The sequence below is a fragment of the Chelonoidis abingdonii genome, chromosome 1 (assembly GCF_003597395.2).
Source record: "Chelonoidis abingdonii isolate Lonesome George chromosome 1, CheloAbing_2.0, whole genome shotgun sequence".
Classification (NCBI taxonomy): domain Eukaryota; kingdom Metazoa; phylum Chordata; order Testudines; family Testudinidae; genus Chelonoidis; species Chelonoidis abingdonii.
In genome coordinates this window covers 57,069,263-57,085,062 of record NC_133769.1, presented here as the reverse complement: position 1 = coordinate 57,085,062, position 15,800 = coordinate 57,069,263, and the positions used below count along the sequence as shown (strand labels likewise).

At 44.5% G+C, this 15,800-nt stretch overlaps 1 protein-coding gene across 6 annotated transcripts in view; it reads right to left on the bottom strand.

Moving 5' to 3' along the window:
* CNTN1 (contactin 1) overlaps positions 1-15,800 on the bottom strand; it is a 507,922-nt gene that overhangs the window by 81,092 nt on the left and 411,030 nt on the right. For all 6 annotated transcript variants that reach the window (XM_075065761.1, XM_075065747.1, XM_075065743.1 and 3 more), the window contains 2 exons: positions 13,472-13,542; positions 8,041-8,275 (listed from right to left, as the gene is read on the bottom strand). In XM_075065761.1, coding sequence (XP_074921862.1) covers positions 8,041-8,275; positions 13,472-13,542 — 306 coding nt within the window. The remainder of the gene's footprint in view (positions 1-8,040; positions 8,276-13,471; positions 13,543-15,800) is intronic.

Here is a 15,800-nt window from a genome sequence, read left to right as displayed (position 1 = left end):
ATGAGCTTTAGTTTTAAGAAACTCCGTTCTCCTGATGCTACTGTTACAGGAATTGTCAGTAGAATACGAGTGGCAACGTACACATTAGGAGATTGATTTATATATCTATATATATCTATATATATCTATATATCTATATCAATCAACAAGTTTGCTGGTATGAATAAACTGTACAATGCCCATCATTGATTTTGCATGTGGCAACACTGATGACAATGCACTCAATTCTTCGTACAGTCAAAGTCCATTTAAATCAAAACTATCACCGTGCTTCAAGAGGGTCTCTAGGTTCTTGCACTTTGTCATTTGTTCCTCTTGTTTTCCTATTTCGTTGAATTTAGTCCCACTCAGCCCACCTACGAGCTCAGTGAATGGAACCCCAGGCCGACAGTGGGTTGAGTGGCTCAGCCAGGGTCTTAGCTGCTAGCCTGCTTAGCCCGCTGCCAGCCTGGGTTTCCTTGGGGGTCTCCAGACCAGCAGCGGGTGCTGAGTGGGGCTGGCGGCCAGGACCCCAGCTGGCAATGGGGCAGCAGCCGGAACCCCAGAGCAGCGGCGGGCTGAGCTACTCAGCCTGCCGCTGTGTGCCATCAAAAATCAGCTGGCATGCCACCTTTGGCTTGTGTGCCGTAGGTTTCCGACCTTGCTCTATACCAGTGGCTCCCAAACGGGTTCGTGAACCCTTGGGAGTTCGCAGAACGTTACAGGGTGTTCGCCAGAAAAATTTCAGTAATGGCGGCCAGAGGACCCCGGGCATTGGAGACAGCAGGTGGGACCCGGTTGCAGGGCAGACACCCCAAGCCCCAGGGAGAGTGGGGCCGGGCAGTTTGGGCTCGCAGCCCAAGTTCCAGCGGTCAGCGTGGGGGCCGGCAGCACAAACCCCAGCGCTCCGCATGGGGCTCGTTGCCCAAGCCCCAGGGAGAGTGGGGCCAAGAAGTTGGGGCTGGCAGCCCAAGTCCCGGCGGTCAGCAAGGGAGCCGGCAACCTGAGCCCCAGTGCCCTGTGCAGGGCTGGCAGCCCGAGTAACAGGAAGAGTGGGACTGGGCAGTTGGGGCTGGCAGCCTGAGCCCTGTTCCCATCAGCAGGGTAGTCGGCAGCCCGAACCCCAGCCTGAGCCCCAAGAAGAGAGAAGCGGGCAGTTGGGGCATCCATCAACTGAGGAAATTTAAACTTAAATCCCTGAAAATATTCATTTTTAGGAGGGGGTTCATGACATTTCACAATTTAGTGAAAGGGGTTCGCAGGCTGTTAAAGTTTGGGAACCCTTGCTCTATACACTAGTAAGGAGATAAGCATATTACAGTTGTTGAAGGGCTCTATTTAGCAGTAACAGGGCTACAGGAAAGTCAGTCAACATTTTTTGTTTCTCTGATGAAAACTGGCCCACTCCTTCCCCATACCAAACTTGTCACAAATAATTGTCAACAACTTATTTTCTGTTTTTGGCTAAGATATTGACTTTATTTTTAAATTGAAATTGAATTCAGGATTGTTAGCAAGCATTTTTGCAAACAAATTTGTTAAATGACAATCTAAATGGCAACACAGCACTGCTTTCATGCTTGGCTCACCCCCTAGCCTGCTGGTCCAACAGCTGCAGTAGAGGAGGAGATAGGTGGAAAACTGCAGGACCCCAAAATCCACCTCTGGGGTGCATAGTGGCAACAGCAGCAGCAAATCCTCAGGTCTGATCACACGCCAATGCGCACCATTGCCAGCCCAACGGACCATAGTGAAGTCAGCACAGCATCTGATCTCAGGGACAGGGCACCCACGGAGCCACAGCAGCTCATCTGCCCTGTGCAGCTCCACCTGGGGGAGATGCGTTCCCACCTAGGGTGACCAGATCAGATATTCCTGATTTTATAGCTCAGTCCCGATATTTGGGGCTTTGTCTTATATTAGGCACCAGGAGCCTCTATAAGAAAAAAACCCCAAAATTGGGACTGTCTCTATAAAAGTGGGACATCTGCTCACCCTACTCCAACCCCGTCTTGATTTTTTGCACATGCTATCTGGCTATCTCCAGCCCAGCCGTGTGTGACCATTCCAATCCTGACTGTCAGCTGAGGAAGTGAGTTACTTTCACTTTCATTCCTCAGCAGGCAGCCAGGGAAGGGAGAGGGAAGGAGGGATGCTCCGTGGGGGGAGGGAGAAAGGTGGGGTGCTCCATGGGGCAGAGGGGCAAAGAATGGATGTTATGGGGGACAACAAAGGATACTACCAGAGCCGCCGAGCCTGCCTCACCTCACGCCAGCAGCCAATCCCCTCCCTCAGACTGTGCTGCATTCGGCTCTCTCTAGGACCCAGCAGCCCTGCCCTTACACGCTCCACTGCTTCCCGTCTGTCTGGGCTCCCAGCAGAGCGGTGCCCCCAGACCTAGTGTTGCCCTAGGCGGCTGCCTATTCTGCCTATGGCTAAGGACGGCCCTGGGTGAGGATGTGGATGGTCCAGGAGTCAGGGCTGGGAGCATGGGGGGTGTAGGAGTCAGGGTTGGGTGGCGTGAGGGGTTCAGGGCAGGACGTTGAGGAGTGTAGGGGGAAGTCCCAGGGGGACGGGGACTTGGGGCTGGCCTGGGACAGTCCTGGTTGCGGCTGAGTTACCTGGATGGTGGATGGGTCCCTGCTCCATGCTGTTCCTGTTTCTGCCAAGGGAGCTGTGGGCCAGCTGTATGCGGGCACGGCATCTGCAGGCAAATGGGGGGCGGCGGCAGAAGACCAGGGCCGGCTCCAGGGACCAGCCCAGCAAGCAGGTGCTTGGAGCGGCCAAAGGAGAGGAGGGGCATGTCCGGCTCTTCGGTGGCGGGTCCCTCACTGAGGGAAGGACCAGCCGCGGAAGACTGAAGCAGGGGCGGTAGAGCTGCTGCAGATCGCGATCGCGGCAGTTTTTTTTTCTACTCTGGGTGGCAAAAATGCTGGAGCCAGCCCTGCAGAAGACCCTCTTTCCTGCCACTCCCTTCCCCAGGGTACGTGCCTGCAGTGCCCTGGTGTCCAGCCACAGTGGCGAGAGAGGGGCAGCAGGACAGGCTGGGACACGGACACCTCCACCGCACCTCCTGCCGGCCCCTTTCACTTGCCTGACTGCCTGCTGCTTCGGCCGCCAGCGCCAGCCTGCAGGAGAGTTCTGGCAGCCAGCAGCCCCCCACCTGAGAGTGCGCCACACGCTGCGCCCCAGCATTGGCCAGCTCCGAGTTTCCGCTGGGTTTCAGTTCCGGCTGCTGGCCCCTTGCCAGGCGGGGTCTCAGCCGCCAGCCTGCTCAGTCCACTGCCAGCCTGCGGTTCCGTTCACCCAGGCTGGCGGTGGGCTGAGTGTGGCTGGCAGCTGGGACCTCGGCGTGCCATTAAAAATCAGCTCACGTCCCACCGTTGGCACACGTGCCGTAGGTTGCCGACCCCTGTTGTAGACAATGTTTGGAGTTCCCTGACACCTACAGTGAAATTTTGGGTCCCTCCTTTACTGGTGCTCAAGGGAAGGAATTAGTTTCTTTGGCCTGGTCTACACTACGCGTTTAAACCGAATTTAGCAACGTTAAACCGATTTAACCCTGCACCCGTCCACACAACGAGGCCCTGTATATCGATATAAAGGGCTCTTTAAACCGATTTCTGTACTCCTCCCTGATGAGAGGAGTAGCGCTGAAATAGGTATTGCCATGTCGGATTAGGGTTAGTGTGGCTGCAATTCGACGGTATTGGCCTCCAGGAGCTATCCCACAGTGCTCCATTGTGACACTCTGGAAAGCAATCTGAATTCGGATGCACTGGCCAGTAAGACAGGAAAAGCCCTGCGAACTTTTCAATTGCATTTCCTGTTCGCCCAGCATGGAGCTCTGATCAGCACTGGTGGCAATGCAGTCCAAATCCAAAAAGAGCTCCAGCATGGACCGTACGGAGATACTGGATCTGATCGCGTATGGGGAGACAAATCTGTTCTATCAGAGCTCTGTTCCAGACGACAAAATGTCAAAGCATTTGAAAAAATCTCCAGGCTATGAATAGACAGAGGCACAGCACAGTGCCGTGTGACAAGCGTAACGGAAAGCCAAAGATCAAATGGACGCTCATGGAGGAAGGGAGGGGGGTACTGAGGACTCCAGCTATCCCACAATCTCTGCAGTCTCCGAAAAAGTATTGCATTCTTGGCTGCTTCCGCAATGTCCGAAGGGTAAAACATCTTTCCGTTCATGGTAGATGTTGCAATTTATATCCCTTCCTTCCGCCCCAAAAATGAAAGAGGGAAAAAAACGTTTCTCGGCCTTTTTTCAATGTCACCCTATGTCTACGGTGGCAGACGGTACAATACGACTGCTATCCATCATCATCATCAGCCTGTGAGTGCTCCTGGCTGGCCTCGGTGAGGTCAGCCGAGGGCGCCTGGGTAAAAATGGGAATGACTCTCGGTCATTCCTGGCAGATAGTACAGAACGGCTGGTAACCGTCTTCATCAAAGCAACTGGGGGCTGAGCTCCATCAGGCCCTCCTCCCCACTTCATGTCCTCAACCTGCCTTAGTGACTGCAATGGGCATAATATGATCTTGAATGTTTAGTGTTTCTCTGTGCAGGTGCAGAGTTATTTTGCTAGGACTAGAGTTATAGGTTTGGCAACCACCAAGATTATTTTTCTTTCATTTTCTAGAAGTCAGTACTACTGTTCATTTCCTTTTCTCTGATTTTTCTGAAGCTACACCTGCTTGCTACTCCCAAGGTGTTTGGTCACATGAGCATGATGGCTCTATTAAACAGCTGAACTCAGAAAACAAACACTTTTGCTAATATCATACAGGCAGTTTACATATATAACACAATTACGTTTCAGGTGCATGTTTAATGTTCCTATTTTTAATTTTTGCTTTTAGTAGTTATTTTTTTCTAGAAGAAATACATTTAGCACTTCACTAACAGGTCTGGAAACTTACAAGTCAGATGTTGACAATGTTCTGAGAAATGAAGGGATACTCAAATGTTATTTGGGTATCAGCAATATATTCATTCATTTACACTACTACAACAATCATCATTCTGTTGCTGCAGCAGCTGTTAAAGATGATATCCTAAGGTACACTTCTTTGATAACTAGGATCAGTATTTATCACATTAGCTAAGTGTTGCTAGTGCAGATCCTGAATTATCATAAGAAACAAAAGGGTCTATTCTATGTTTCTCTGTGTGTGTGTGGATGATTTGTATAAAGAGTTCCCATTAGTGCTAATGGGAGGTACAAACATAAATCTACTATGAAGTACACTGAGATGAGAATGGAGTCTGAAGTGTGAGAATGTGGCCTTGTTATCTGGTTCCACCTTTTGGCTCTTTGCTCTCATTTCAGTAGCTGGAATTCTGCTTTGGTGAAGCAGATTCTGTTCTGCAACATGAAACATTTGAGCAATTCTTTACATTTCTGCTTTGTAATTCTGGCAGCAGACATTATAGTGTAATATTTTTGTTATATATTATTACCTATATTATTCTGCTCTAAGGTTTACCTTTTTCTAATGCTTTCTTCCACTCAGCACAGGAAATGACATTTCTAACTGAAATCCTGCAGATTGCTGAATTTGAAATAATTCCAGCAAGGATTAGGGAAAAGGTTTTAGTCAAATGTCAACGGTTTTCATTTAATTATTCACCTGATTGCTTTAATGTCTAAACTGGAATAAAAGAGCATGGAAGAATAAGTATTAGAATTTGAACAGGCTTGAAAACTTAACCAATTAATCATTCCTCTGCAGCAGTACGCTGAAATACCACAGCTGTTACATTGAGACCGATAGGATTTACTACCATCAGTTAACGAGCAAAACGTGTACTACTACTTTATTTTAGAGTAAAGCTGACTTCTACTAAAGCATATGGAAAAGTGTAACTAACAGCATTTTTGCTTCCATTCGTTAAGTTATGAATATCAACCTTCTTAACTGAAATATCTGAAATACTCTGCCACTAACTGTCCTAGACAGTTTTGGACAGTAATTCTCACTAAAAACTCACCTGTGTATTACAAGATAGCAGGAGTGGTTTCTTTTTCAAAAAGAAATTTAAATTTAATTTGAGTACTTATTTTTTAGTTTTCCTTAGCAAGACATAACAATTCACCTTTCAATATGTGCATCAATCATACTGCATTAGTGAGGATGACCCAAATACGACTGTAGTATCACAATGCCATGTTTCAGACAACAAATGTGGAAGGAGGCACTTTTTTTTTCAATTCCCCAAATTCTTTTTTTTTTAACTAGCTGTACAACGATTGAGAACGGGTATTTGCTAGGTGAATTTCTTTGTGGGTTGTTAGTTCAGTGCTATTCTGCCCATCAGGGGCACTGTTCTACAGTTCTTCATGCGGGGTATGTCTACACTATAGCTGGGAGCATGCTTCCCAGTGCATTTAGACAGACATGCGCTAGCTCTGCTTAAACTAGATGCTAAAAATAGCAGTATGGCCACAGCGCAGGCAGGGACTCAAACTAGCTGTCCAAGTACAATCTCACACAGCCCACTGGGTAGGTACTTGGACAGCTAGCCCAAGCCACTTCCCATGGCCCAGCTGCTATTTTTAGCATGCTAGCACAAGAAGAGTTGGCACCTGTCAGTCTACCTGCACTGAGAAGCATGCTACCAGCTTCAATGTAGACATAGGCCAGGTCTACACTGCGACTTTAAATCAGTTTAATGGCCGATATACCGATTTAACGCTGTTTTATGGGCCATAATACCATTTTAACGCGCTACCCGTTCAACGCGCCGTCATTAATATCGAGTTTAATCGGCTCCTTAATCGATTCGGACTCGCTCCAGACGAAGAGGGAGTAGCGCTAATTCGAACAGTAGTCTCGGACTGGGGTTCGTAGTGGACGGAAATTCACATTTATTTGGCCTTCCTATGAGTTCCACAGTTGCACACTGACCGCTCTGGTCCACAATCCGAACTCGGACACGGTAGGGCCTGGAATCAGGAGAAGCCCCGGAAGCTTTAGATACATTTCTGCTTTCACGTGTCCAGTCTGGATCACGCCGTGGTGGCGATGCAGTTCAACATGCAAAAGTTAGCTCCGGCATTGAACCTTCGGAATACTGAGATCTGATCGCTGTATGGTGAGAAAAGTCTGTTTATCAGAGCTCCGTTACAAGAAGCAGGAAATGCAAGCTGTTTGAAAAATAACTCCAGGATACACAGCAGTGACGTGACAGACCGTAACGGGAAGCCAGAGACTACAAACGATCTAGGTAGGGAGGGGTAATGAGGACTACAGCTACCAGGTCTCCACAGCGAGTCTCTGAAATACTATATGCCATTCGTGGCTGAGCGCCCACTGTCGTGTAGGTTAATACACGGCTGTCTTGCGTGGTTCGACGGAACAGTCTCGTCAGTTCTCTCCCCCCCCCCCACCAGCGACGTGAAGAGAAGAAATATAATAATCCTGAGTATGAAAGTCACCCTTGCTGTTAACTGATGCTGCTGGCAGAGATACCGTAGGTGTTGACATACGGTCAGGATACTGTTTGGATTCAGTGTCCTATGATTGCTGTGCATAGGTGGCGTTGCATCAATTGCACTCCGGAAAAGTGCCGAACGGTTGCCTGCTGCCCTTCACTCAAAGGGAGGGGTGAGGCTGTACTCCAGCACCCGCCGGGGCATATGTTTCTGCGCCATCAGGCACTTGTGCCTCACCCGGACATGTGGGTAAGCATGGTGATAGTTGAGAGGATACACTACCACGATGCACCGCTCCTGAAATCGAGTAGCTTTGGACCATCGCAAACAATCGATTTTCGGACTCCCACTCGTGACATGTGCTAAACCGGATGTTATTAGATCTGTCTTGTAATATCGGTTTAAGCTAATTCACTCAGACAAACTCTCATGGGAGTTTTGCCTGAGTAAGAATTTCAGGAGTGATGACCAAGAATGACCCGACTCATTGAAGGTACATCCTGCTGAATCCTGCTGCAGTTCATTTCACTTGCCCTGACCCTGGTCCCCTTGACTTTGTTAGTGCTCGATCAGGCCCTTATTATAAATTTTAATATATAAATTTTACTCACCATCTTGTGCTGAATAAATGATGGCAACAAGGCTGAACGGTCCATCCCCTTTGTTGTTAAATGCTTTCACTTTTACTTGAAACTTTGTTGAGGGGGGCAGAGAGTCATCTTTGTGCACGTATCGGCCAACATCAGGATTGGTAACTGTAACTCTTCTCCATTCCTTTTCACCAAATGGTTTAAAGGCTACTATGTAACCAAAATTCTTGCCAAAGTGGTACTCTCTTGACAAAGGCTGAAGAGACAAAAGACTAAGAATTAACATTTTATGGTTAACCAGTGGATCACTAATTAGAAGTTTAAAAATATTTCTCCACATATAAATTGCAAAAATATTGCATTGAAATTACATTCTCTGATTTGCTTCCGTCCACTTCAGAAGCACACCATCTCCGTCACTGACTACATCTGATAATAATAAAATTCAAGTTCAACTTCTGCTTTTGATCCAGTAGTACAGAAATGCATGTCATGCTGTCTCCAGCCAGAGAAGGCTAAGATGATTTTGTTTTAAAACTATATTTCAGCTGCAGCCAGCAAAATATACCTTTTTAAGAAATGACGAGTGGCAATGAGTATGTACCATAGATTCTGTGCGTGCATGTGTGTGAGAGGGATAAAGAGAATGAGTGTGTAACTCACAGATGTCTATCACAGGCTCCAAACACAGACAATTAGCAATGGATTCATACCTCCCATTACATCATAAATATCCTCATGATGATTTATTTCCCATACTTAGGGGTAATGGCAAATTCTCAGAGCAGGTAGTGTGCTATCCATTCAACTGCTTTAGCATCAGTGTTACCAGAACTTCACTCTCTAAAGATTTCAGACATTCCTCAGACCCACATGGACTACCATCCATCATCCTTATGGCACCCTGTAGCTGTGCCGCCCAGAGGATTCAGGGGGCCTGGGGACTTCAGCGGCGGGGGGCCCCTGCTTCAGCGGTAATTCGGTGGCGGGGGGTCCTTCTGCTCCAGGACCCACTGCCGAATTACTGCCGAAGACCCGGCACTTTGGCAGGGGGCCCCCGCTTCGGCGGTAATTCGGTGGTAGGGGGGTCCATCCGCCCCGCGGGAGAAGGACCCCCCGCCACCAAAGACCTGAAGTGGAAGAAGCTGGCCCCCAGAGAGAGTGAAGGACCCTGCTCCAGGGCCCCCGAAAAACACTCATTGGGGCCCCTGCAGGGCCCAGGGTCTGGGGCAAATTGCCTACTTACCCCCCCCACTCTGAGTGGCCCTGCCCTGTAGGGCCCTACTCATGTCACTGATCAGTGATGCTTCTGGCTGAATCGGGGATAACACTTCTGGAAGACTTATCCAAGGCCATCATCCATGGATTCTCAAATAGAGACTCCTATCATTCTAGATGTAAAGAGACAGGATCCTTTTGCCATTGGCTGGATTCTTCCTGTGGCTGTTCAGCAACAGACATGGAACAGACTCAGATTAATAGAGCTACAAGCTTTATTTACCATTTCTTCGATTTCTCTGTGAACCTGAAGGCTGAGCAGAGGCTGATGTCTTCGAGAGTAGCCCCCTGCTCCACCCTTTCTTGCCCTCCAAACTCAACAGTGTCTCTCCTGCACAGAACATCCATGCAAGGGCTTATGTGAGGAGTAATGGACCTGCAGCAGCGTAACAGGTGGGAATACATTATCTTCAGGTTTTACACTGCTGTCCATTACTATATCATCCACTCAAAGGGCACTCAGGGTCACATTTTTTAGAATTAAAAATAGTTTTAAATGGAATGGGAAGAAAACAAATTCTATTTTATGGAGGATTTTGAGATTCTGAAATTTGTTTTAATTCTGAAGCATGGAAAGAGTGTTTTTTTTATTCTCTATCTTGGGTTACCATTGTTAGCTGTTAGCATGTACTGTATCTTTATTCTTGTAGCATTTCAGATATAATAAAGCAGGACCAGATGGGATCTTCATTCCTTCATCTTCCCCCCAATGGGAAAGAGAAAGGGTAAGACTACATTCTCCACAGGTAGGTTATTTTAAGAACTTTAGTAATATATCACTTCACTTCTTGACTCCTTTTCCTGTGTACTTGGGGTTGGAAGTGCCCATGATTCTTCACCACTTCTTCCAGTCCATAGCACAGGTTTATAGGTCAGAGATCCAGTCCTTTTCTCTTCAAACTATTCTTGACAGTATTTCTTTTGTACTCTCAGTCTTCCACATTCTTTCTTGCTGTCCTCTTGCTTTCTTCCACTTTCTTCGCTACTCATTCTTCTCCTATTCTTATTACATGCCCACCCCACCTCACATATGCACTCTCTAGCCTATCACTGGAAGTCCCAAATTCATCATCCCCCAAATTCATCCATGCCCCCTCTGTTTACTATCCGCTTGCTGCCACTCTCCTCCATATATTATTTTCTACTACTTGTATCTTCTTTTTTTCCAACTTCGTAAGACCCACCATTTCCAAATCATAGAGCAGGCAGGGACAAACACATGCAGCATACACTTTTCCTTTCAGTTTGTTGTTTAATCTCTGGCCCTGCAGTACTCCTGCTACCCTTTTTCACATTGGGTTCTTCCTTTCGATTCTACAGATCTCTCCATTGGTACTAAGTGTACTTCCAAAGTACACAAATTTTCTTCAGCTCCTGAAGCATCAATCAACAGTTCTTCTTCCACCTGCTCTACTTTCATAATGTTAGGGTTTTTTTGTTTACCTTCAAACACAGATGCTCACTCTGATATCATAATGTCTAGTTCCTCTTTTGCGATCAGCCAAAAGGGCCAGACAGTCAGCATAAACGTCACGTTGAAATAAATAACTGTACATTGCTGAACACCAAGCAATATCCTCCAATTATAGTCCTCAAAGGAGAATGGGAAAGGGAATTAACCATGCTATCCATGAAGAGAAATGGAGAAAGGCTATGGCCAAAAAGAAGACCACTTCTAATCTTCTACTTCTGCAGTTCCCTTAAACGAAGATCTCAGAGAGCTCTGGCTGGATCCCTGAATATCTCATGCAAGCTGAAACTTTGAATCAGAAAATGCTGTAGGTGTTGACAGCCACATAACCTGTCTCATATTCTGTTTTCATACCATTAATTAAGAAATTATTGGAATTGCATATGCAAATGTGTGTACATTTTTGGGAACAAATACCCTTATCTGAGTCAACCTGTGCTGTGTCAGGTGGGCATAGTAAATCTAACCTTAATAGAAAAAAACCCCTTGATAGTTATGCTAGTGGAAAGTTGGATATTCCTGAGAAACAGAAACTCCGCCCACTAAGTTTGAATGGTTAAATGAACTACTCATTACAGAACTGCTGGAAAAACTGACATTAGCTAAGTGAAATAATTGGAATATAAATCTATTTGGGGCTATAACTAAAAACTAAATGATCTTAGACTTCAGATCTTGCATTAGTCACTATCCTCCTGGTTATAATTTTTTTTTTTAAATTTAGTCATAGCTGGCAATTATCAAAGTCTCCCTGATGCCAAGACTGCCATGAATACAAGTCTTTACATGCAGTGCAATGCGTATCGTTCTTAATCTTTCTCTGAGACAACAGTGTATATGTCAATATTTTAAAGCTAATCTGTCTTGCTCAGCTGTGCATTGCATGTGCTTTTATTTGATTCTCTTTATTCAAAGAACAATTGAACATAACAAAATGAACATAATAGGAGTGGCATATTGTCTAAATGACTGTTCACTAGCATTGAGAAAGATATCTTGAAAACCTATTTTTACAGAATGTTGAAGTTTCCTTTTTTTAAACATAAAGCTCTTGTCTCTGAGTCAGTTCATGCCCATGCATCTCTACTGTAGCAGATACAATTGAAAATACAGTTGAAAATATTTTGACCTGAAGCAAAAAAACCCTTCTCCCAAATTTGTGGTTGGTTACAACTGTCACAGCTGACATACTCCTCCCAAAGGGTTCAGTAACCTTAAAATACAGCATTCCACATACACACACACACACACAGGTGCAATATGCATACTTTTTTAAACAAACCTGTATTTTCTTAAAGAAGCATTCTTACTAGGGCAATAAAGTAGATGCTTTCAGTCCTAAGTAGGCTTTATGTACTGATTAATGAAAGAGAAAGCATTCTTAGTGTTAGAGGTACATGCAGTCCGAGCTACATCTGATGTATCAACCATTCCTAAAGAAACAAAGGATATATTTTCTATTCTCCATATGACGTTGGGAAAGTGATTAGAGGGGCCAACAGCAGCAAGATAACTTTGGTTACTTTTTAAAAGTATGATATTGTAGCCTCTGATTGCTGGAGGCAAGTATAAACTTCCACAACTCTTTCTTTTACCATGTATCAAGGAAGGAACTTCTTTTTCTTTCCCATACTTCATCCTCTGTAGCTTCTCAGCTCTCCTTTCCATCCCATCCATCTTCAGTTTACATAGGATCTTCCTCTCCCTGCTTTCTTATCCTCTTCTGCTCCATTTTTCCTTCTCATTTTCTTGCCTTTCTTCTCTTCATTCCCTGTTTTCAACCTTTGCTTCTCTCTCTCTCTGGCTCTCTTTCTCATTGACCAGGCATTTCCAGAAGGTTTTTTTTAATCCCCAGTGGATGGAATTTTCCAAAGAATTGCTCCAGTCCCACAAGGAAAACAGTAATACTACACATTTCTAAAGTAGACTTTCTAAAGATAGAATATCATGGAGCCACCACTTATTGTGCCTGTAATTTACAAAAAGCTTTGTTTACTCTGAAGCTTTTCTAACAATCAGTGTCATTCTCCAACTCTGCATTCCACTCCAGTTGCAGGTAGGTGTGTGATGTGAGAAGAATTAAAACTGAAAAGTCTAGCAATGTAGCTGTTAAAACATTTAAGTGAACCTGCTTACTGTTTGGATTGTGGGCTTCAAAAATAGAATAATACTTGATCCAAAGTACAATTTAAGTAAAATCCAAATGCTGCTTTATGAAGTTCTATAAATTAATCTAGTATCATAGACTCTGCTTCTGTGTTTTAATCTATGCAATATGTGCCCAGAGCATCAGATAGTTGCCTAAAGCTATATTTTATAAAGATGAATAAATAACGACACCTCTACTTCGATATAACGCTGTCCTTGGGAGCCAAAAAGTCTTACTGCGTTATAGGTGAAACCATGTTATATTGAACTTGATTTGATCTGCCGGAGCGCGCAGCCCCACCCCCCCGAAAAGCTGCTTTACCCCGTTATATCCGAATTGGGGTTATATCAGGGGAGAAGTGTATCTAAAAGCACACATTTTTCCTTCCTTCTTATATATTTCAAAAGACAAGACTGCAAACTTACTTACTATGGGTCCAACCCTGCCCTCTCTGCAGTCAATGGCAAAACTTCCACTGACTTCATTGGGAAGAGGATCAGGTGCCGCATACCCAGCACAGCACATAATCAATTTAGTTTCATTTTGATACTCACCATCCATGTTATTGTCAGCTCTCGGTTACTTCCACCCCCTCCTCCAACATCAGAAGGAGCCACATTAGGAGCTGGAATAACAGAAAAGACAAGCACATTTCCTCAGACTTCAGAGCTCTCATTCAATAAAGAGCCATTAATTACTTTTTTCTTTTTACTAGCAATGCCAGTGAGCCCATATGGCCCACACAATTACAGTAATGATAGCCTGTAATAGCTGTGAGAGTCTGTGGTCTTGCCAAGACAAATGTATAGCTTTTGCCACAGGAAAAGTGCCAGTTCTCTCCATTTATGGTAACTAGGCACGGCTGGTAATAACTCTTTCCTGATTTTATCCATGTTCACTTTACTTTTTAAAGTGGATATTCAGAAACTGAACACGCCCTTCATAGATCTGAGGAGAAAAGCATTTTATTATTTTTATCTCTGCTCACTCTGTGGTCTTTAGAGACTTATGCCTCCATTCAACAAAGACTTAAACACATGCTTCATTTTACACACTCTTTGAATAGCCCACTGATGTCAATGGATCTATTCACTATACATAGAGTTCAGCACATGGGTAAGTCTCTATAGGACTGGGACCTTAGACCTGTTCTCATTCAGGTCAATGGCAAACTACCATTGATATGAATGGGTGGAGGATCAGGACTTAAGGCTCCAGTACTCAAAGTAAATTAAACTTCTGATTGTATATACTGTATTTTTATGTTTCATTTAGAAATCTGCACAGGAAGTTCCCACTATTTCCATTATAATTTACTCCTTTATTTTCACTTGTGTGACACTGACAGCCTTCAATTCCCACTGAATATAGTTGGGGTAAAAGTCAGATAGTTCATAAGGTGTGCAGGCTCCTTCCTCCCAGGGACCTGGTAAGGAAGATTCCTTGAAACCCATCTCTGCCATGACGACTACAAAACACTTTCCGAATGATAGGCAATTGGTAGTCCTTATCAAACTAAAAATGATAATTTCGTCGGAAGAAAATGAAACTCAAAAACTAGCACTGAGATGACTGTAAGTTTGAAAGATCAAGCAGCCCAAATCATACTGGTAGCATCTGACACCCACTTTGTGCTCACTTAACACAGGTGTAAATGGCCACCTAAAGTGCAGAGCAAGAGATGACAGGGAGCAATATATTTATCATGACAACTCAAGTAAATGGAGAAGTGCCCAGCCTTCATTTTCCCAGCATTAATTGGTTTCAGAGACTTCTTACTGAATTTTAGTGTCTAGTAGCTAAAATATATATAGCTAGTCTTCTAATAGGAAAATCCCAAGAAGTCATTATGTAACTTAAGTGGTACTAAACAAAATAAACAGATTTTAATTTAAACTTATCTTAATTACATGTACACCAAGCCTGCAGTTAAAAGCAGCCATTAAAATGAAAGCCATATGCAGATGGAAGAAAGAGTGAAGGTTCAGAGCTGTTTGTGCCACTGACAATTGTCAGATACCACAGTTAAACTTATGCAATGTGTTATCCATTACTCAGATGGCACAGCAGATTAGTAGCAATGTTTGATCCTGTGTCATACTGAGAAGCTGCTCTTTATAATCAGATAATCAAAATATTCTAGCATTGGTTCCAAGCTGTGCAAAGAAAATACCTAATACCTTAGGGATTCTATTCAACACACATTGAACTGAAAAGCCACATATAGTGTCTTGCTCCCATATTAGCCTGAGATTCTTGGCAGGAATTCAGATGGGGGATCGTACCAGTTCTCTCTAATAAGTGCCAACTCATGGTAAGAAATACACTTTCTCCAGTACAGGGGATCCTATCCATTAACACTTTAGTGCATTACACTCTTCAGTTTGTATTCTAAGAAGCGTGCAAGACTGATGCCATAAAACTTCTATAAATGCCTGCATTAACAGTCTGTTTAGATTCACCAAAAGTGCCAGTCATAACCAGCCACAGGCAGAAATGCTGCTCCTAGTTGTCCTCCATTCTGCACAGGCAGCAAGACATAAATCTTCCAAAGATTTAAAGACCTGATGCAAAAGGGGAGGGCATGTCATTCTTTAAGTTGGGGAGGAGACTGAAAGAAGTTTCATAAACCCAGCATAAGGGTGTTAATATATGTAAAGTATCACAATCCCTCTACATGTGAGAGTTGTTTCCACCCTCCCTTCAAAACAGCAGAAAAGTACTAATGGTATGCCAGCACTCCAAGATGCAAGTGCACATTTCTTTTTTAGACGCCTAGGCTCTTGTCCAAATGCAGCTGTGGAGTAAGGAAACATATGATGCTAATAGCCAAGTTTATTGGAAGTAATTTCCTTTCACTTTGGTTTTACAGTGCTGTGGATT